At 37.1% G+C, this 24,513-nt stretch overlaps 1 protein-coding gene across 1 annotated transcript; it reads left to right on the plus strand.

Moving 5' to 3' along the window:
* The first annotated feature begins 2,909 nt into the window (after positions 1-2,909).
* pcolce2b (procollagen C-endopeptidase enhancer 2b) lies at positions 2,910-24,496 on the plus strand. The gene is made up of 9 exons (XM_079601754.1): positions 2,910-3,196; positions 3,378-3,486; positions 7,240-7,495; positions 11,606-11,730; positions 13,233-13,369; positions 13,507-13,670; positions 15,198-15,281; positions 18,315-18,482; positions 23,889-24,496. Exons 1-9 carry the CDS (start codon positions 3,120-3,122, stop codon positions 24,017-24,019), a joined length of 1,251 nt encoding a protein of 416 aa, XP_079457880.1. The 5' UTR covers positions 2,910-3,119; the 3' UTR covers positions 24,020-24,496.
* Positions 24,497-24,513: the final 17 nt, after the last annotated feature.

Here is a 24,513-nt window from a genome sequence, read left to right on the forward strand (position 1 = left end):
TCCTCTCCTCAACATGGACTGTGTGTTCCCGGGGGCGGGGCTTATGTACATTTTAGGCTTGCTGATGTCACTAACCCCGGAGGAACCCCGGAGGAATGTCGTGTAGTCCCTACCAGCCGTGTGTTGTAGTCCTTTTCTTTAAAAGCAAATATCTTCCTTTACTTTGAACTTTGAGCGTTGCAACTTTGCAGATGTTGTTTATGCTCAAACAGCAACATTACTCACTAACTAAAGTTAGAAAAGTGAAATCATACTCAACCACCCCTTTAAAGCCTTTTGACCCTGATGTTCATCTTTATCATGTTTCCTGCAACAGTGTGTGACAGATAACCGGACCCTCCAAATGAGAAGACAACTTGACATAGCATCCAATTTACTGCTGGAAGGAGCGACAGTGTGTGGCAGAGACCTGGAGTATTACGTGGAGGAGTTCCTTGACGACGTCTGTCTGATAGAGGGAATTAAGTGTGGCTTGGACGAAGATCTCCACTTCGTCATGCCCCGCGGCGATCTTTGCTGGACCCTTAGTAGTTAAATCAACTTTGCTCTAGACAAACTGATCCACGTTTACAGTGGGCAAAGCGGAGGATGACAACAGCCTCGTCCAGCCACACCTCACAGATGTCGTGCAACCAGACCCAGAGCACAGCCCACCAACACCCCTTACCACGGAGACGAGAGCGCCTGAGCCCCCCGCAGACCGAGAGCTTCCACTGCCGCAAGCAAGGACCCTGTGACGACAGCGCCCACTAACACCCCGGAGCCGAAGCCCCAACGTGAAGTCTGACCAGGGGTGTGAGCCGGCAACAGCCGTCCCAGAGGGAATTTTGGTGGAGATTGATACTGGGGAGGACTGGCTAATAGACTGAAACACTGCCTTCAATCCTGAACTATCTGCACTGTCTTCATCGTCGCTGGTTTTAACCAGCACAGAGATGGGAATCCTCGTCCTGCGTTAACTGTTATTAGTGGTCCCGCCCAACCCTCCTCTCCCACATCCACTATTGAACACTGCCAGTCCTCCTCTGAGAAGGCTCATTCCCAGACTTCTCAGATGCAACACTGAAGACCACAAAGCAGCGGAGAAAGCTGAGACAGGGAGCACCTGTGGCACCTGGGTCTGAAACAACTGGGGAGAACTGAAGACTACGAAGCAGTGGAGGCAGCAGACACCGAAAGCACATGTGCCTGACGGGTCCACACAGGGTCGTCAGGTCCCAGCAGAACTCTCCCAGTGCTAAAAAAGAGGACCTCACCTCATCCCTGGTCTTCGGTGATGCCTCGGAGAAAGCACTCAGGTTACAGTGGACCGTGGAGAAAGTGGCAGCAGAAAAAGCCACAGATAACATCTGTACCTGCTGCATCCCCAAAGGGAGCACCTGAGCCCAAAGGGTCCCAACAAAGAGGAAAACTCAGGATCCCTGAACATTTGACTAAACATCTGAAAAAGACCTCTTTTGAAACTCCCATACCCATCCAGTCTCTATAGGGCACCAGTGGCTGCATCAAAGGTGCTCACATGCTCCTCACGTGGAGCACCCATGCCAGACAAGGTCACAGATAGGCCAAAACCAAGGGTAGGGAGTAGGGACACACCAAACCGACGCCAAAGAACTAGCGCTGATGAAAGTCGACTGTGTTGATATGTGTTGATGTCATGAAGATATCTATTCGTTGTTCAAAAAGGGAAACCGACGCTGCAGATACACAAACCGTAAACAAGCAGTGTGTGCTTGCCGTTTTGAATATCAATCCTGATCACTTTCTTTATTCCACACCGGTCCTGTTAAGAGGCCTATTAAAATATTCGCCCAGTAACACTCAGGTAAGATGACATAAAATTAGAACAGCCTTCTTTCTGTAGTTTTGACTTCTTTGCTCGCTGTGTTCCTATTATTCTCGTGCACTCATTTAGTAAGCTGAAAAGCGAGTCAGTTCACTCTCTTACTGATGGGCCAACCCCGATTCTGGTGTCTGACCAATGGAGCAGAACACACAGAAAAAACTAAGTCGGCTGACTGCCAATTGTCGGCCTGGTGTGTCCCGGGCTTTGAGGTCCCTGAGGCAGGAGCTTAGGGAGCACCCATGCCTGACAATCTCAAAGAGGCAAAAACGAAAGATCCCTGAGCCGTTGAGACGGGAGCTGCTGCAGCGGAAGCCTCTAGCCCTCTCTCTGAAGATAGCGCCTGTGTTGTGCACAGGGAGCGCCCGTTACTGATAAGATCTCTGAGAGGAGAAAACTTAAAAACCCTGAGCTGCTGGAACAGAAGTCTCAAGCCTTTTTAGGACTCATTCCAACCAAGTCCAAACAGGATGTTTTTTCTGTTCTATTTTAAGCATAATTGTATAATGTGCATTTGAACGAAAGTGCATGTATAATGTTAATGTTTATTTATCAAAAAGGTGAATAGTGAAATATTTCTATTAATACATATACACATATAGGCTACACTTAAAATTTTAATTTCTTATATGTTAAAAACTTTAAAACACATTATAGCCTATTGCCTTAATTATTTTCAAAGTCTCGATTTACATAAAATGTTGTATAGATGGGCAACAACCACATACAGAAAAGCCTAATAGCCTATAACGTCATGTTAAAAGATCTGAAATGGCAAACCGTAATTAATGTAATACATTTAGTAATAATTAGAATATATTTTACCATTAAAGCCACGAGGTGGCGCTGTAATCATCTCATAGTACTCATGGATCATATGCATCGATTATTTGACAAATAAATTTGTGGATATGTGTTGTAAAATGTGAAATAAACTGAATTGAACTGAACTGAGGAGTGGAATTTTTTTACTCCTGTTACTTGGGGGGGGGGGGGGGGACTAGAAAAAAATATGTATTTTATTTTAGCCTATTATTAAATCAGACGCCTATCCAGAGCCCTCTCTCTCTTTCTCCCGTGCATGTCTTTGATCACAGGTTTGGAAAAAGGCAGCTGTCGTGCTGCTCCCTCCCACAGAGCAGAACAAACGCTATATTCATCTGCCTCTGAAACTCCCCGGAGCAACTTCAGAACAGACGGAGCACAATAATATCATTAAATGCAGCTGGACGCAGACACGCACACCGTCTGATCTGGTCCACCGTCCGTTCTTACAATGTGGCAGATCTGCGGTGTCCTGATCGCCTGGGCTCTGCTGCTCATCCTGAATGTGCGAGCTCAGTCTCAAAACAGGTAAGTTTCTTCAGTCGTGATGCGCGCGCACTGAATGCTCATGTATGATCACAGATATAGCGGCGCGGCGGTATACGAAACCGCAGTGCATGCGTGTCAAAGTTTTATGATTCATATAGGCTGTATTGCAAAAATGAATGCTGCGTCGATGCAGGTGTTTATTGTTCCTTCTCTTGTCTAGACAGACCTTCACGTGTGGTGGTAATATCACAGGAGAGTCGGGTGTTATCGGTAGTCAGGGTTATCCGGGCGTCTATCCGCCGAATACCAAATGTGTATGGAGAATTACTGTAAGTAACTGATTTATTATGTATTCGGAATTTCGGATAGCTGAAATGCCGACTGACATGCGTCTTAAAGCTAATAGTTAAACCATATTTGCATTTCCTGAAGAAAATATTAGTGTCCTGCAGCAAAAAATAAAAAAATAAAAACGGTTTACATTAAGTTTGAGGGGCACTGTGGAAATTTAATATTGCAGCGAAAATATAACAGTTGCCATGTTAAAGGGGCTATGATTAAAACACGAATCAGAAATTCAGAATTCACTATAGCAAAATTAACCAATTAGAATTAATCAAGCAAATGCAGTGACGTAACCGCGGTAGATTCGATTTTGAATGACGAACACTTATCGCCTTTGAATATCATACCTTCTGTATAAAAAAAAACAGTAAATAAGTTTGAATATGCTGTATTCATTAAATAGTATGCAAACAATCAGTTTCAGTCATTGTTAAAATAAGTAGGCTAACCTTTCATTTGCAATAAAAAAAACAGTTCAGTCACGTGACTTTTTCACTTATCAGCATTATTTATGAGTAATCTATGGAAGCTTGTTTCTGCCACAGACTAAAAATATAAAAAGGTTATTGTGGCTTTTTATCTCACAATTCTAAACGTTCCCACAATTGCGACCTCACAACACTATAAGGACATAATTGTGTGATATAAACATGATTGTGTGATATAACCATGCAATTCTGTCTTTTTTTCCTCTCAATTGCAAGTTTATATCTTGCAGTTCTGACTTTATTTCTCGCAGTAAGATATAAACTCAGAATTCGTGAGGTATAAACCTGGAATTATGAAAAATAAAGTCAGAGTTGTGAGATATAATCTTGAAATTACAAGAAAGAAAAAAAATCTGAATTAGGAGATTTAAAAAAATCGCAAATACCATTCTTATTTGTTTTATTCTGTGGTGGAAACAAGCTTCCATAATAATCAGTGGGTCAAGTAATGGCGAAGAATACAAAAACACATGAACAGAGAAACCAAGATTTTTTTTTTTTTTGATCATTGGATTTGTTATATAGCAGGTAACAGAAAACATTTTACAGATCTCAAGTTAGCATAGACCCATACCAAATCTAACATTTGTGGAGATTTATATGTTTTTAATCCAGAATCCATCAGTATGTCCAGGAATGTATCCATACACATTTATAGCATGTATACAGAACTTCATTGAATACAGTGCGTGCTGTGAAAGTTTGCACTGTTGAACATTGTTAAATAAGTACAACGTTAGCATTTTAGACAATTTCTAACAAGTCAGTTTTGTCAGATTTTTTAACTTTAATCTTAAAAAGTTTATAAACAAGAAAAACAGATTACAGCTAAGGCTGAATTGATCACTGTCAATGTTTGAATGTCTGTATGTTTAGTGGGTAAAAAAATAAAAAATGTAATTCTGCATTGCATGTACTGTTATGATGATGCAATAGAAAGTCGTGGCAAAAAATCAGTGTGTGTCTGGTTGTGATCTCCATTTGGTTTGGCTGCTGGCCACATTACATCCTTGTGGCAACTCCAGACTAATTCTAGCATTTTATTGCATTGCCGTCATTGCATATAGAGACTTAATTGGTGACCACTCTGACTAAGAGAGATTGTCCACTTTATTTTCAGAACCTGATTTCCATGTTGCTGCAGAAAAAAAAAAAAAAAAAAAAAAAAATATATATATATATATATATGCTTATTAGTTTGCATAATTTTGCTGAGATGCTGAATCTGTGAGATGAGATGCATGTTCACATTTAGTCTAGAACTACAATAACCATCATGTTCACACGGCGCACACAACGCCTCAGCACTTATGATTTCTCTCAAAATGAGGACAGGAGTCTGTCAGCCAATAAAAGGGAAAACAAAGTACCGTAACTTGCGTCACTTTATTTGAAAAGGTAACTCTGATGTTTAGTTGTAAATTTAAAAGCAAGTTACTTTACTCGTTCCTTGAAAAAGTATTCTGATTGCGTAACTTGTGTTACTTGTAATGTATTGGCCTACATATTTGTTAGTATAATACTTTGGAAAGATTTCATAGTCCGGTTCTTGAAGTATTTTTCCATTCATTCTCTATAGAGCCCGTAAAACCCCGCTGGACCTCAAAGTTGAAAAAGCGTCAATGCAAGTGAATGGGAGAAAATAATTATTTTCTGGTCCCGTTTGAATTGTGCCATGAATGTGAACATATGTTGTCTGTGAATTTTTTATATAATCTTTCGTGTGAAGAATGCTACAATTTAGCGGGTAGAAGTTTGATACGGGTAGACTTTGTGTGAGAGCACTTTGTGGACTACAACTCTTCGCTGCTTTCGACGCGTTTGAAACGTCAACACCACTAGCTCACGGCTCTAGCTCACGGATCCCGCTAGACATGGCTGTGTCTTTGGTGCACTTCACCACCTTCTTTCAGGGAGAGGACAAAATCGCTGAGGTTGGCGAAAACCACGGGTAAGTCAACTTTATGGGGTGACGTCACATAGGCGACATGTAGTCTTTCTCGTTATGTCTTTTCCACAACTGCTAGCCGACGAATCATACCATATACTGTCAAACTTGTAACATGAAAGATTATATAAAAAAATAACAGACAACATATGTTCACATTAATGGCACAATTCAAACAGGACCAGAAAATAATTCTTTTCTCCCATTCACTTGCATTGACGGTTTTTCAACTTTGAGGTCCAGCGGGGTTTTACGGAAGGGGCGGGACTTACCAGCTCTATAGGCTTCTGATAAACAATCTTCAGTAAAACATTTTAAGCCATGAACCAAACCAATCATGAGATGCATCACAACATTACAAACTTAGTCATTTGAAAAAATGCTAAGAAATTTCAAAAAAGTATTAAAAAAAATTATGAGTTAAGCCCCAGTCACACTATAATTTGAGAACGCAAGATTTCTTCAGACACTGCAACAGTCATAATATGCCGTCACTTTGCGACATCTTTAAAAAAAAAAACGTATTCAACATATATTTCCAAAATGTAATGCAATCCTGCAACGTAACATCTCTTTTCTATTAAATGTTTTCATGTGATACATATTCGCAGGACTGAGTTCACCAAACTTGACCTTTGGAACACATAAATTCATATACAGTAAGCTTGCGTATGAATGGAAGTCAATGAAACGAAGTGTCGAGTGATCACCCGTTTAATATCACTGTGAAATCATGTTTTTTATGGAATATTGCAGTATTTATTATAAATGATTAATCCCGATTGACAAAATGAAGTCCCGCCTTTCATGTTTTCTTGTTTGAGAAGCAGTTTCACTCGGATACACGGCACAAAAGAGAAGAACAGGAAATCACTACTTGAAACCCATGAAGCACTGAAAATGACATATTTAAATAAAAAAATGTTAGTACAATATAAACGGATGACTATAAGTGTAAAGTAGTGTTGAGCTGTTCAAAATGTGTGTATCAGATGTCTGTGAACAAAAGTCCATTCGGTCACATTTTAGGTCCAATTCTCACTATTATCTACGACTTTTGCCTCAGTAAACTCCTAATTACTGCTTATTAATAGTTAATAAGGTAGTTGTTAAGTTTAGGATTAAGGGTTGTAGAATATGGGCATGCAGAATAAGGCATTAATATGTGTTTTATAAGTACTAGTAATAAGCCAATATCCTAGCATGCCAATAAGCAACTAGTTAATAATGAGAACTGGACCCTAAACTAAGGTGCTACTGACCATTCTTACGGGTCTCAATATGACGTCTGCTTCTTGCAGGTTCCAGAGGGCAAAGTGGTCGTCCTCTCATTTCGTTTTCTTGACTTAGAGAGTGACAACCTGTGCCGATATGATTATGTGGATGTTTATAGTGGCCACGGCAATGGACAGCGCCTCGGCCGCTTCTGTGGGACGTTCAGGCCGGGAGCCCTCGTTTCCACAAGCAACAAGATGCTCATACAGATGATGTCCGATGCCAATACAGCTGGTAGCGGCTTCCTGGCGGTGTACTCTGCTGCCAACCCTAATGAACGGGGTAAGAACATCATAAAAATGGACCATAAATTTGGCAGCTAGTACGATGTTTTGCTCTGTTCAACTCAGTAAGCCAAAAGAGTTTATTAGGTGTTTTAAAGGAATAGTTCCCCCCCAAAATGAAAATTCTGTCATCATTTACTCACCCTCATGTCTTTCCAAACTTGTAAGACTTTTGAAACACAAATTTTAAGGAAATCGGAGATATTTCTGTCCCTCCATTGAAAGTCTATTCACCCAAAACTCATTCATAAAGAGATCATAAAAAAAATCCATGTGAATCGAGCGGTTTAATCCAAGTCTTCTGAAGAGACACAATCACTTTATACGATGAACAGATTTAATGTAGGCTTTTATTCACATAAACATTGATCAGCACTCAAATATGGTAAACATAAGCTCAACTGCATGAGAACAAACCTCATTGGTTCTTGCGGAAGCTCAAACGTGCTGCAGAACACACGGGAATGAACCTCATTGGTTCTTGCACGCTTAATTCATGTGGATTTATTTTACTATCTCTTTTTGAAACGTCAGAGTTTTGGGTAAATAGACATAAATAGATATAAATCTCTCAGATTTCATTAAAGATAAAAAGTCTTATGGGTTTGGAACGACATGTGTGAGTAAATTATGTCAGAATGTTCATTTTTGTGTGAACTATCCTTTAAGGTTTAGTTCAACAGTTTGTTTGTTATTTGTTTTTGATTGTAGTTTGGTGTTTATATACAATCATACTGCCCAGCTTCTCCAAAATATGATCCATGTTTCTGTCCATAAACTCATGCTATTACGCTTGGATTGTGTTTACGTGGGCAAAGGTCAACTTTAATGAGCAGTTAAGAGCTATTTAACATCTGACAGCTCCTATAGAAGTCAGGGGTCAGTATAACGCTAGCTGGAGAAGAGAAATGGATCTTTAATGCCCCAATATAAACCGTTTCCGTTCAGTAAATCACGGAAAGACCTTGTCGATTCACACAAAAGTAAGAAAAACCTGGTTTTACTTTAGTTAAACAAAACGGGATTTTCTCTGCAGGGTCTGACAGTTGATTTAGAACACTCTGGAGGAAGCTGGAGAACATTGCTGTGTTTTTCATGGCATGATGTGGAATTTCTCACAGACGTTTTTCCAGTGAATCAGTGATTGGTCAGACCTCCAGGGGCTGTCTTGCTCACTGAGTCACTTTATAAGTGACGAGACGTCTGCTTGGCTGAAGCGAGACAGCTGGAATGTTAAAGATTTAGATTGTGTCTCTGTTTTATTTGCCCATCGGTAGTTGACGGACTGCTGATGCGTGTTGGAAACAATGGAAGCTTGCTGTTAGAGCCACACGATTAATTGTTTCTCGATTCAAACACCCATGCAATCTTATTCCTAATGACAACGATTCAGCTGTCTATCAAACCTTTGACGCACATGATCACAGCAAACATTCAAATCTGTGTTTGTTGGCGCTGCCACTGACCCAGCTCATGTATAGGTATGAAACAGCTTCACCAACAGTCCTTTCAACCACACAAGTATCACTATTTCTGTGTTACAGTAATTCAAATTATCACAGAAGTACTGGGATAAAGGTTTATAGTTCAGATATAAACACTAATGTCTAAAGTAGTGATCAAAATAAATAAAAAAACCTTTTGAAAGTAACTGGACTCTTCAAATAAAGATAGTATAGATTACATCATTACATACTGGTGAGTCGATGTTATTTCAGAAGGTGTTTTACAGAGACTGTTAGAAATGTATTTGTCATTGAATCATTCATTCGAGAGATTCATTCAAAAATTATGATTCATCCAGTAATGAAAGTCATTGAATCATGCATCAAAACCCATTTTTTTGTCAGAACCTCTAGTAAATATGTTATTTTGTTTAGCTGTCTATTCAGAATCGTGTGAGAATCGTGATCTCTGTTAAAAGTAAATAAATACTCGATTCGAATACTCGTGGTCATCACATCACTGATGTTATTATCAGGTTTAAGTTTTGTGCTAAAAGCTGTGCCAGTGATTATTTTGGTAACCCACTATGTGTGAGTCTTATGAAAATGGGTCATATTTCACCTTCAATTAATAATTATACTGTATTAGTAATAATAATTAAATATATTTTACCTTTTTTTTATTCAAATCAATAATTAAATGACATTTTGCTTGAAGACAATTCAGCCTATTTTCAGGACCACTAATATTTTTCACACAATTTTCACTTTCATTTTGTGACAATTAAAGGATACTTTTGCTGATTTTCAACCAGCTTTTCAACTATGATGTAAATTCAATAATATATGTGAATGAATTATATGTACTCTTGTCAGCAAAAGTTCTCAGAGCAAAAGTCCTTAGACTGTCAGAAGTTTGCAGGATGATGAAAACGGTGCATTTTGCGTCATCCTGTGACCTTTCGACAGCTTCTGGGCCTTTGTTAAAACTACGGATTGAACTTTCACGTTTTTGTATCCCTGTCCACAGACAGAGGGGCACTGCCAAAAGTGCATTATGGTTTGTAGTTTTTTATATGTTGTAGTTTTTGGCAAAAGGGAACGCCACATCCCTTTTTCTCTGTTTTCACTAGTCATGCAGCACCGATTACATTTTTTTTCTTCACGTTTCTACTGCATAGACAGCCAAGTTTTATTACAAGCCCATCTTTCTAGTGGTGAATTGACCCTTTAAATATATTTTCCACTATAATGCATCTGCATATTTTACTTTTGAGGGTTTAATTTGTTCTATTTTCTAATTAAATTAACTAGAATCATACATTTTCATTAGAATCATTACATTTCTTTACTGTAATACAGTGATTTGTTCTGTATAAAACATTTTATTAAATTTTTTCATTAAAGATACACTATGTAACTTTTGGTGCGTAAGCGGTTAATAAACAAAACTGCATGTGTCTTGTGGGAGAACATTGTAGCCTGAGCTAATTCTCTCTATGTATATGGCGAGTCACAAAGGTACTGGGCTATATTTTGCAGCGATTGGCATCGCGCTCAGTCTAAGGATACGTTTACACAACAACGATGTTCTAAAAACAGAAATGTTTTTCCTTTGCATTTTTCACGTACAGACAACACCATTGTCAAAAGGATGCCCGTTCACACGGATCCACGAAAAAGGCTAAAAACGCTGTATTCTGCTAACAGGCCAGTAGTTGGCGTTGTCACTTTGTAAAGAAACTATGCGCCTATAGAGTGAACACGTAATATGCATGCTCATAATGTCACCGGTTTCACAAATTTGCGTTTTTCTAGTTTACATGGAGAAGATAACAGTATTGTTTACAAAAACTTGAAATCAGTGTTCAAAAGTTTGTGTTTTCAGGCCCCCAAAATGCCACTGTCGTGTAAATGAACGTCCAAAACGCATAAAAAGTTTTCAGTTTTTGAGTCGTGTAAACGGCCCCTACAATAGTCTGAATATAAACATTATTATAGGTGTATTGTAGTGATTCAGGATCAGACAAAAACATAGTTTGGAAGATGGATTTATGTATTCCCTCATTATATATATTTTGAACAAAAAAAAGTTACAAAGGGTCCCTTTAAAATTAGTGTACATTATTGTAAACATACAAATGGCTTACTTGTATTTGAATTCAAAATATAATTTCCTTGTGATTTTGGGGTGAAATATGATTGGAAACATGACGGGTCTAGTGACATTCAATCTTTTTAGTAGCGGTCCAAAAATCCTGTTTAAAATGGCAGAGGTTTATAGTGCAGTTTCATCATATTTTCTGGGTCAAAAATAGGCTTATCACCTTTTAAAAAGTGCACCAAAATCAATACACACTGCTTTGGTTGGCATACAGTTCTAGAAGCATCAGCTTTGGATAAAGGGCTTTGGCAGCTGTGTTGAAGGTTTAAGGCAGGAACTGCATGCTGGGACCAACAAGTCTGTAAACTGTCTCGTAATGACAAGACTGTAGGGAAGTACGTTTTAGAGTCCGCCAATGATGGTGCTGTGCAATTATCTCACGCATTCCTTTTAATTAGGGGTGAACGAACTCACACTGGATGCTAGGTCTATGTTTAGCGTTTCTCTCGTGGAGTTTAGGAAACATTTCCTTAATGTCTGTCTGAATGGATGTTTACAGGGGATCAGTACTGTGGTGGGAGATTGATGAAGCCATCAGGAACCTTCAAGACCCCTAACTGGCCAGAGAAAGACTATCCTGCTGGAGTCACGTGTTCTTGGCATATAGTAGCACCCAAGAACCAGGTGGATTCATCATTATTATTATTTGTATCCTTAACTTGGCTACAAAAACAATGAATGGCTTAACAGACAATCAATAATATTATCGGTTTAACTGCACTACAACATTTGTACGGAATTGATCTGGATGATGACTCTAAAGGGCCGTTCACACCAAGGACGATAACTATAAAGATAACGATAAAGATAACTATATATGCGTCCACACCAACGACCGATAACGGTCTTTTTAAGCACGCGATGTCATCTGCCATTTTAAATGCGCCTTTAAATTAGAATGGATTCTGATTGGCTGTCAGTGTTTTATCGTTCGACAGCTGGAAAAAAATCGTTCTGAAAGTGATCCCAATGATATCGTTCCTCATATCTTTATCGTTATAGTTGTGTTGTGAACTCTGTTATTCTTTAATATGGAGAACGATTTTTAGAATTTTATCTTTATCGTTATCTTTATCGTTATCGTCCTTGGTGTGAACGGCCCTTTAGGGTGTGTTCTCACTTGTACTTCAGTTCTCTTGGTTCTTCTTGGTCTGGACCAAAAAAAAGAGGCATGTAGTCCTGGTTCGCTTGGCGTTCACACTGTCATTTTTAAGACCAAACCTAAATGTATGTTTTGCAATGGAACTTCCTAAACAATGCTGTGTGCTGGGCTAAACGTGCTTGTTGTATGGAGTCAAAACAGTGTCAGAAATGCAAGGAGACACAGTTCTGACACCTCTACCAAACTGTGGGCAGCATAGCTCGAGACGAGACAAGAAAAACCATGTATGCTTGAGCTGTCCTGTTTATGGTATCACGTTCAGTTTTTGGTTCGTTTAGATGTCGTTGGTCCATGTTGTGTTCATATTTCAGTCAAACCGCACCAGAGTTTGTTTGGAATAGGACTGAGACCAATTTTTTCAGTAGTGTCAGTCCAGTAGTCTCAGTCAACAGAGCAATCGCACTAGAGTTTATTTTAATCGAACCAAACCTGCCAAGTGTGAACACACCCTAACTCACCCTAACATCGACATTGTTATTGAATTGAACATTTGACTGACTTGAGCTGAATAATGACACTATTTTCTTCTTTATAGTTGCTTATAGCTTAATTGAAACTTTACAACATTGAACTGAAATAAAACAACACTTAACTAAATTGAACTGTATAAGGACACTACTTTCTTTTGAAGTGCTGTCTTACACCTGAAATTGAATTAGATATACTATGAATTTTACAACATTAATACTTATTTTCCTGTTTATCACAGTGAAGCTGATTTAAAACTATCTGTATTGTATAAAGCGCTATAAAAATAAATGTGACTTGACTTGACTACAACTATGAAAGATACCTCAAAATATAATAATTTTTCTAAGCTTTTAAACTTACAATTTTTACCTGGAGGATATTAAAATCCCAGTTTTACAAGTAGCGTTGATTAAAAGTGTAATGCCATCATTATTTCAGATATTCCTTAATCGTGTGTTTCGCATATAGCTTAAACATTTGTCCTTTTTTACAGATTATAGAGGTCAAATTTGAGAAGTTTGATGTGGAGCGGGACAACTATTGCCGTTACGATTACGTAGCAATTTTTAATGGTGGAGAAATCAACGACGCTAAAAGAATTGGGAAATATTGTGGAGACAGTCCACCAGCGTATGTATCACTGCATCATATATATCATATCAAAAGTATTACATTAGTCCTTTGCTCTATATTTAAGATATAAACATGCTGCTGTTAGCAATGCTTCTTTATTTGCACTTCACATTCTGTGTATCTCTCTGCTTTAGGCCTGTGTTCTCAGAGGGGAATCAGCTCTTCATTCAGTTCCTCTCAGATCTCAGTTTAACAGCGGATGGCTTTATTGGTCATTACAAATTTAGACCAAAGAAGTTTCCCTCCACAACCATTCCACCAACCACGACAGCACCACCCACTACCACTAGACCTATACGTAAGTATTCTTCCTGGTGGAGAGTTTAATGTCAGCCTACATTATAGGAGTTGACTTATTGATTATACGGTTAAAGAGGTCATATTATGCCCTTTAGAAAGTCTTGATTTTGTTTTTGAGGTCTACTAGAATAGGTTCATGCTCAAATCTTTCATATATTTTAAATTGTTGCAGCTCCTCTCTTCCCAGTCTGTCAGTAACGCTCTATTTAGTTCCCGTCTCAATGAAGCCCCTCCTTCCGAAAAGTGCAGTGTGCTCTGATTGGTCGGCTGGACCACTGTGTTGTGATTGGTCAACTTCTTCAAGCGTGTTTCAGAAATGTCACGTCCCTTACCATAACCACGAGTTTCAAAGCTCTACTAACGCAACTCAACTAGGCCTCGCCCCCTTTATTTTGCATATGCTTTGGGCGGGAATTATTTAAATTAAGAATATTGTCAAGACTACAATGGAGGCGTTTCAGGGAATTCAGAAATAGTGTGCACTGGTATCGAGAATAACTCTCTTTGTAGACCTTTTTCATGCTTAAACAGCAAAATTACACAAATAAAGAATAAATAATACATAAAGAAAGTTGAAAACGTTAAAAAAACGTAATAGGTCCTATTTAAAAGTCAATGATCATCCCTACTCAAAAGACCAACCTGGATTTACTTGCTGCTATGTAACGGCTTCAGCCATTTGTCAGCAGCCATTCCGGTTTTCCGCAAGATGAAACTAGTCACATTAGAAATGAATGAATTAGCTTTCTATATATATAATATCAGAACATTTTAGTATTGTAGCAGTGTTGTACTCCCAGCTCTATTTAACACTATTTAAAATAATTTAACAATATTTAAATGCTTTTCACAGAATTCACAGATTGTGTACAAATGGCAAATTTTGTATATATATATATATATATATATATATATATATATATATATATATATATATTTCCTAACATTTCCAAAATTTGCCATTTGTACACAATCTGTGAATTCTGTGAAAAGCATTTAAATATTGTTAAATTTAAATGCTTTTCACAGAATTCACAGATTGTGTACAAATGGCAAATTTTGTATATATATATATATATATATATATATATATATATATATATATATATATATATATATATATATATATATATATATATTTCCTAACATTTCCAAAATTTGCCATTTGTACACAATCTGTGAATTCTGTGAAAAGCATTTAAATATTGTTAAATTATTTTAAATAGTGTTAAATAGAGCTGGGAGTACAACACTGCTACAATACTAAAATGTTCTGATATTATTTGATGCATATAATTTAATCAAAATTGAATTACTTAAATTGTTTAATTTAATTAAGTAAATATATAATCGACAGAGAGGAAATTCAGGCAAATTTCCATCCTTTTGTTTTTCGATATTGGCGATTGGCAATATCCAATTTCCGGAGCTTGAACCTAACCCACACTTTCTCACAAACTCCACTGGCTCAGAGTCAGCATGCTACAGTAAAACTTGTTGAAGCTATCTCTGCTCTCCTCTCCAGCTTTGAAGTACTCTGCAGCGCTGTGTCAACAGAAATGCAAACGGAAGGGAACCCCTGAGAGCCACTACTGTTCCAGCAACTTTGGTAAGAGCAGCACTCTGCAGTTGAAACTAACTTTTTTGCTGACACATGAAGACAAACACACACAAGCGCAAAGTGAGGTGGGAATTTGTAGGTGGGGGAATAAGAGAATAAGTGAGAATAAGTGGAGACAAGCAGTGATTGTTCACATTTAGTCTATACTCTTGTACTCTTCATAAGGTGCATGTTTTTATGGCTCTTTTTCAGCATGCTATCTTTGGCCTGATAGTTTCAAAGGATTACTTGAGCATTTTTTTCCCTCAGCACAGTGGATTTGTGTGTGGGATACAGTGCTCTAGTGTAAATAGACTGCAGTGGACTGTGGATAAACCGCTGGTAAATGGGAGTGTTGATTCAGTCGAGCTCTTTGGCCGCAGTCGCTGCCCCTGGAACAGGTCTGCAATGTTCACGTCCAGGAGCGAGTAGATATTTCATTATGATTTCTGCTGTTTACTTGGATTTGCATATGGGGAAATCATGAATCATGATGAGAAACAAGACCTGAATGTGAACGAAGGTGGAAAATTACATGCACATCAAGTCAAATTGCTTTAATCACACCCTTTATGTACTGCGGAAATGGATAAACACAAGTTTATGAAAATAAATGTTCAAATAATGGGCCTAAGCCATATTTAACCTGTTAGCCTTCAGCGCCACTTTTGAAAAATCCCCAGAAATAGCATACCCAACCTAAAAAAGATTCAATTAATTGACCCTTTGTCCTAAAAGCTCAAGTACGGTCTCATTTGAAAGCTGACACCTGGCACTTTATTGGAAATGTAGAATGAATTATTGTCATAATGAAAAAAAAATTATGAATAGCTTCAAAGTTGTGTAAGTTATTAGAAATTTATTTTTATGAAACATCTTCATGAAAATTAAATTGAAGTTGGCCCGTCAGCACTCTAGAAATGCACTCCAGCTAAAGACACATGTCTGACCATGTTATATTTAAAATTTGAAGGTGATAAGTCTAAAACTCTGTATTTTGTTAAATGTTTTTCAAGATCATCTCAAATGACTTTATTTTGAATTGACTCTAAAATGCAAACTTGTGTTTATTGTCATCTATTAGCATCTATTCAGTCTATTGTCTCTATTGTTTTGTGGTGCAAACGAGCCCCATTCAGTGTCACTCTCTCCTGCTCACATTTACACCTTTCCAGCCGGCTTATGGCCATAAATATTATTTTCCTTTGTCTCCATTATAATCGCTAACGACTGGCTAATCACGGTGTTTCACCCCCTAATTTCTTTCATAATCTTCACTTCACATTTGAAACTGTATCAAATGCCTTTCTTAAATAAAGAAATATTTCAGTAAGCATTCCGATTTAGAAAAAAAATCATAAAAAATAACAGCTAGATGGCAGGTGCAACTAGAGAGCTAGCTAGCATGTTAGCTTAGCACACCATCAATACACGACAATTTATGAGATCAAAACCCTTTTTGTGCTCCAAACTTACTTTATAGTGCAAGTCGAGTGTTTTAAATAATCTTCTATGAGCTTATTTGGCTTCAGAAAAGAAAATCAGACAGAAAATATATGATTTGATATTATTCTGCACTATTGTAAAGTCTATACCGATTAGCATTACATTATACATATAATCTATTATTATAAAAATACCTGACATGGCTCGAAGAACACAGGTAAATCAAATATCATTGCAATCATGTTTATTGTCTTCAAAACATCTTTATCTGCATGTTATAGCGATCTCTGAAAGCTAACGTTAGCCTGTGTTTATGTCAGTGACGTCCTGGAAGGTCACAGGTTATTTCTTCTTCGTGAGCTTTCATATTTGGAAAAAACTGTGCAAATGGCGCCCTCAGCCTGCTGTATGGATTGAAAACACAGTACATCAGAGTATCCAGCGCTCTTTATGTATACATCGACGCATTTGGATATAAATTCAATAAATATTATTCCTGTCTATAGAAATATGATGTAAACCTATGATAATATATCAATATTTCTCCAAATCTGCACATTTTTGAGCCAAAAGCCCTGAGGAACGTTGTTTTGTCACGCGTTCTCAAGACAACAGCACCGGAGTTTTTTTCTGAATGGAGCAGCTGACGCTCATAATTCATATTAAAGGTATCGACTCATTTTTTCATTACATAAATCCTGACACAAATTAAGACATAACTGTCACTATAAGTTTCTCAGAATACAATAGTGGTCAAATACTGAAACGTGAGACTTATATATTTTTAATGATGTATAGTTTGTCAAGGTAATAACATTAAATCTGATAGTAACTTTGAACTATTTAAAAAAAAAAACGCTTCAGAGCGTCCTCGCTCTGGTGAAGGTTAACAGGTATCCTAATTTTACCATTTTTAAACTACTACCTCTACTATTTGGAGACTATCAAGAGAAGTTTATTTTGAAGTACTAAAAACAGTGTTGGGGTAATGCATTAAAAGTTATGTAATCAGATTACTTTTTTCCAAGTAACTACTAAAGTAATGCATTACTTTTACAATAAAATATCTGAGGTACATTTTCAAATAAGTAACGCAAGTTACATTGTTTCCCCATGGATAAGACTGACACCTCTCCTGTCCTTATTTTGAAAGAAATCGTGAGTAAATAATAATAATAATAATAATTTCTCAAAATGAATAAAAACTGTAAAAATTAAATGTTAACATAAACATACTTTGTATTTCATCTCCCTTTATTGACCAATGTCTTTAATGCGGATCTTCAATGATCCATTTTAACCATACTAACAATCAAAAATGATTTAATTCTTCTGATTTAAATTAATTAATTTAACATCTGTTTTTCATTTTCATTTGTTTTTATTGCTGAAATAAGAGCGTTGAACTTTCTTCTCCTGCGTTTTGGTGTGAAAGGGTCGGACTCATTACACTTAGCGGTCATGCAGGGGGTCCGCCAATTAACTTTCCCCAACTAAAAACCAAAATATACCAAAAAAAGAAAAGCCCCCAAATGAAGATAATTCAATCACATTCTAATTAGTGGTCTCTAACATGTTTTTTTTTTTACATTTTAGTGATCACTGGAACCGTTATCACCGCTGTAACGCGAGAAGGTAGCATGTACGCCACCATCTCCATAATCAATGTCTACAAGGAAGGTAACCTTGCTATCCAGCAGGCTGGCAAAACCATGAGCACAAAGATTGTCATTCTTTGCAAGAAGTGCCCCTACGTCAGACGAGGTAAGTGCCTGCCTCAGCTTGTCGTAAACAGTAACACTTAAGCCCAACGTATACTAGTGTACGCGCACAGATACTTAATTTTATGAAGTATACTTAAGTAATGTTTAAGTATATTTTAAGTATACTTTATGTAGTACGTATACTAATATCAATGTGTACTTGTAGTAAACTTGTTAAACTTGTAAACTTGTGTAAATTTCAATACTGCTTGGGACTAAATTGGCCCCCAAAAAAACGTTTAAGTGTAACAGTTGTAAACTTTAAGTACACAACTAGGTTTCTCATTTGTAATACATCTATACTACAAGTGAACTTATAAGTATACTAAGTAGTTTGCTATTTTAATACATGTAGTACTTTTTTTACTTTATGAAAGTACACACTGAAGTGTACTCTCAGTAAACTAGTAGTTTGTACTGCAAGTATACTTGTAAGTTTTCTTTAAGTGAACATAACATTATACTTATTTACTATTTATATATTATTTTTGCACTTGCAGTATACTACATTGTTCAAATGTAGATATGCTTTTTTTATACTTAAAAAATACCTTTAACTGTACTTTAACAAATTTTAAAAACATTTTATTAGCTTCATGCATCCTTTTTTTATCAACACTTGAATGTCGGTAAGTTTCATAAGGAAAGGCAACATTTTAAACAAAAATGTTGAGAAAACCACATTTTTGTCTACGCCTTGATCAGATTCAGAACGTGATCAAAACACATATGGAGTAGATCGAGTCCGACACCACCAAAGCTTCACGGTCGTTTTCTCTTCATGGGTTCGACATTTAATTTGGTAACATTAAGCCGTTTTGATTTACACACTGTTTAATTTTGATGATCACACTATTTTACATTTGCGTGAGCAATCTTCTACCACTTGTTTCAGCTTCTTCTCCTCCTGTGTTCTGATCCAGAGATTCTGTACTGAAGATGTGTCATAGCGCCCCCTACCCTACCATATAACAGTGAAAACATGGATAGCTGGAAAATTCAGTCAGTGGTGGGGAAAGAGTAAAGTAGAATTAAAGTGAATTCCTATGTACACTACCAGTGGACTAGCCTACACAAAAATTCAGATACACAAAATTAGAAACATTTTATACCAATATTCTAATCAATATTTTCAAACAATGTAAGTTTCATAAGACTGTATATGAAAAACTATGTAAAAAAGTATATTTAATATGCTACTCGATCAAAAGAGTTAACACAACTACAAGCCAAGTATAGTTTGAATTATATTTTTAAGTATATCGCGAAGATTGAGTACAAGTACAGGCCAAATATACTTGGACTTTTCTCTCAGTATAAGTCAAGTACACTTAAGTGTAACTTTAAATATATTTCTGAGAAGTATATAAAATGTAGACTGAAAGTATACTTTCTTATTTTTAGTTTAAAAGTATACTAATACACTTGAATAAACTTATTTTTTCTAAGGGTTTGCAAAGCCTTTCAAAGTATTATCAATTTGACGCATGCGCATTACGATTTGCACTTCTGGTCTACAGGAGATCACCTGAAAAACCTCTCCCCATGAGTTATAACCCATATACACATCTTTTTAATATTTTAGGCTTGAGTTGTACAAATGTGGGTACTTCCTAACCACACTGTCCAATCTCTCATCCACGTAGCCGTCCATTGTTTGTTGTAGCTGGCACAATCTTCGGTCACTGTTTATTCAGTTTATTCTTTGACTACCTCGTGAATCAACGGCCCTGGGCCACTGTTGTACGGTGACCGAGAGAGCTCAACACGCTGCAACTGAAGAAAAGACATGCAAATAGAGATAACAACAGGAAAGTTAAGAAAATATCTTCATCAGTTTGACAACACATGTCCTGCAAATACTCACAATGCAACCACATACAGAAACGGTCTGCAAATACTCACAACGCAACCACATACAGAAACGCACTACAGACATAACGCAACCAAATACAAAAACGTGCTGTAAATAGCATAAAGCTTCAACACGCTGCAACTGAGGAAAACACGCAAATAGACAAAACACCAGCAAATTAAGAAAATGAAGGGACAAAAAGCTCTCAGATTTAATTAAACACCAGTTCTCTCAGCCACCGTACTGTTGCCACATTGTCGACAAGCTAATTATTGCAAAAAACCAAACAAACATTTCAGTGCATGTGCTACCTGTGCGTACAAAGTGTGTGCAGTTAGGAAACTTGGGCTGTGTGTGTACATGTCCGTACTGTGTTGATAAAATTCACGTCACACACACTGTACACAGACCCTAGAGAATGCGTAAAAAGTGAAGTATACTTTGGGCTTAATGTGCTAGACAGTTTTATCTCCCACAGACATCTGCTAAAACACATTGATGTAACCTCTCATATTGAATAAGTAGTTGTGTTCCTGTTAGTAATGCTTGTTTGCTTCTCGGTGTGCAAAAATAAAGGAATATTTCAGGTTGTTTTCCACAAACTATAAAAATATTAAGCCTAAAAAAAAACTAAAGTATGAATTTAAAAACGGCTCCCTTTCCAAGCAGCTAGTTTCTCTTTAAGGTGCATTCAGTAGTTTGGTGTTTATTTGAAAAGTTTTACATGATATGAAATAAATAGTATTTTAGCAAACGGTGTTCCTCATCAGCTGCCGCTTCTCTGTAGATACACCAGTAGGCGTACCGTAATGCTGTTTGGTGATGCAAAGAGTGAAAAACAGACAAAGCACACTTACTATCATGCTTTACCAGTGGATACAACAGTAAAATCAGTACCTGTATGACCGAAGAAGCAGAAAAGGCCAAAGTCAAAAAACAAGCTTAAACATTGGTATGCATTCACAATGCGTAAATATTTGATGACAGAGAAAATCCTGAGTAGTGATGCCCTCATGGCTTTTTTTTTTTCTTTTTTCTTTTTTTTTGGACAGGAAAGGGAATTCATTATTGTGTAGATCTCTCTAAGGCTACGTTCACACTGTCAGTGTTTGGGATCGACAACCGCATTAACTTTGTCCTGCTCACACAGCAACTTACAGTAGCATCTCTAATACTGTCTTTATTAACGTGCAACTGGAGTCAAGCCCGTATTCTTCTACCAGTAATCATAGCTACTAAAGTAATCATAGGTAAGACTGACTCTAGTGACTCTGTGATCCTAATACTGTTAGACCTAACCTCGGCTTTTGATACAGTTGATCATAAAATTCTCTTATCCCGAGTAGAATGTTTTGTGGGCATCCAGGGAACTGTCCTCAGTTGGTTTAAATCATATTTAACGAATAGAAGTTTCTCTGTTAGACTGGGTAATTTTTCTTTCTCGCCTGCTCAACTCTCCTGTGCAGTGCCGCAGGATTCAGTTCTCCCACCCATTCTTTTCCCCCTGTATTTACTTCCTCTGCGCTCCATTTTCAGAAAGCATGGTGTATCTTTTTACTGCTATGCAGATGATACCCAAATGTATTTACCTCTGAAACGCAACAAACACGCTGCTCTGATATCTCTTTTTGCATGCCTAGATGAAGTGAAAATGTGGTTTTCTCAAAATGTCTTATTTCTGAATGAATCTAAGACCACGGCAGAAATAAACCAGTCGCATTTGAAAGTCGTTCTCGAAAAGGGACATTTTGCAAAACAGCAGCAATTGCCGCATTTTTAAACGTAAGTGGGGCTAATGTCATTTAACAGTAAGGATGAAATACTACAGCTATGGTAATTTCCAAATAAGCCTACAACAAACATGAAAAATAAAAAAAGAGCTATTGACATTCGCTGTACAATAATGAAACAACCTAAGATTTGGTGGAGTTGAAACTGCATTTTATAAAATAATAATTTTATTATTAAATAAATAAATAAAATGTGGTTAATGTTGTTTAAACAAACGATGCATACATATAGACTATTATTGGAACAAACAGTGAACTATAATATATCTCTGTTTGTAGGCTCTGTTTATTGAAAAAAAAAAACACACAGCACAAGGTCTTGTAAAAAAAAACTTTTCATTATTTCAACAAGAATGAGACTGATTACATATGTAAAAAAATAAATAAACAAACAAAATAGAACAAACTCTTAGCGGTAAAAGGCAGAAAATATACGCCCCCAATTTTACCGCCGCGGGAACGGTGGCAGTAAAAGTATTATTCTCGTTGAGTACCAACTGTACGTCCTGTCTCTAAGATTAAATTATCTCTCTCTCTGGGAAAACCTTGCTAGATTGCTATCCATGCGCTCATTACACCTCGTTTCGATTATTGCAACTCTCTATTATGGAATGATATTCCGAATTGAAAACGCAATTGCAAATTGTATTTGCAATTCATTTTGAAAAATGTCCGGAATATCATTCCATACTATTGTCCAAATACTCTATGGCTCATCTCCACTTAGTACAAAATGCCTCTGCAAAGTTCCTCAAAAGAAAACGTAAATTTGATCACGGTTTCGAAATTGCTGCATTGACTACTTTTCCATTTTGGAATGGAGTTTAAAATAATTTTTTTTGTTTTTAAATCCTTAAATAATCTGGCACTGAGCTATTTGTCTGAGTTACTCTGTCCATACAATCCCACTCGAAATCTGAGGTCTGGTGATAAGAGACTTTTATCTGTCCCCAGATCACGATTAAAGCATAGAAGAGAAAGAGCCTTTGCTATTGCCGGCCCTAGGCTGTGGAACAGCCTTCTGGTTTACATCAGATCGCCACAGTCTTTAACTGTTTTTAAATCTTCTCTTAAAACCTACTTTTCTTCTTTAGCTTTTAATTCATTGTGAGCTTTTGTTTCTGGGACTTGAAAGTAGTAGTTAAGAAGGCAGAAAATGAAGGGACAAAAAGCTCTCAGATTTAATTAAAAACAACCGTATTCTGCTGGTGTGTGAACATGGCCTAAAACTCACTAGTGTCAGTGTAATTTCCATAAAACTCAGGAAAAGATCCACATCGATAGATGGCAGCGCAGCGCTTAACACCATGTGGTATTGTACTTAAAGTACTCAAAAAACAGCAATGCTAATGATAGCTAAATAACTACTGAATGCACATATAAACAGTTCAGCCAAAAACTGAACTTTACTACACCTAGAAGAGGTAAGTTATGGAAATAAAAAAATAACCAAATGTGAGTTTGGAACATCAAGGGAGTAAAAAATTGCATTTTTGTGTTAACTGTGTTAACTGAGTTAGCCTAATGATACATCGAGCACCCCATGAACCATTGCTTAGTAACGACGAAGTTAACAGACAAACTCACAAACAAAATGTATTTTTTCTTGACGAAATCTCACTGTCATATGTTTATACAGTATATAAACATATGGAGTGGATAGAGCGAGTGAGGCCCCAGAGAAAATCTGATCCAAAGCCCCTCCTGAATGTCTCTGCCGTTCCGTCACTGCATTCAGGTTTTTTCTGTGTGGTGTCGCTAGGTTTGAACTACATCTTCATGGGCCAGGCAGATGAGGAGGGCCGTGGAATGATCGCACCCCATCATTTCATCATGGCTTTCAAGGCCAAGAACCAGAGGGGCTTTAACATGCTGAAGAACAAACGTTGCTGAGCTTTTACGGAAAATCTTTGGACTTGAAATCCACACATGGGTGTGTGATGTCTTCATATTTGCCCTGCATGTCCCAACTTCCTTCATCGCCCTCTTCTGAGGAGGCCGAGGACTGTTGAAGCACGTGGCACACACCTGGTTGGGCTCTCTTGGTTCCTACTTCTCTTCTTACTGTTGTGATGAGCATCAAAATGACAGCAAGAGCAAAAGTAATAAGACAGGTCAAGAATAATGGAATGTAAAGAGCAAGTCTATGGTGTTTTGAATGGCACAGTTTACAAGATATTTGTAATCCAATAACAAAGTTAGAGGAGCTAAAAGGCAATAAATTAGTAGCACATCTTTGCTGTTTTTGAAATCATGCTGGATAATATTGAAATATTTTCATAGAAATCTATTCCTAGAGCTTAATGTTAAGTTATAAATTATTTGTTTTATGAGAGGAAAAATAAAGTTCATTATCAGTTAAATCTCGGATATTGTCTTCCTGTTTT

The sequence above is a fragment of the Phoxinus phoxinus genome (genome assembly GCF_949152265.1).
Source record: "Phoxinus phoxinus genome assembly, chromosome: 24".
Lineage (NCBI taxonomy): Eukaryota > Metazoa > Chordata > Actinopteri > Cypriniformes > Leuciscidae > Phoxinus > Phoxinus phoxinus.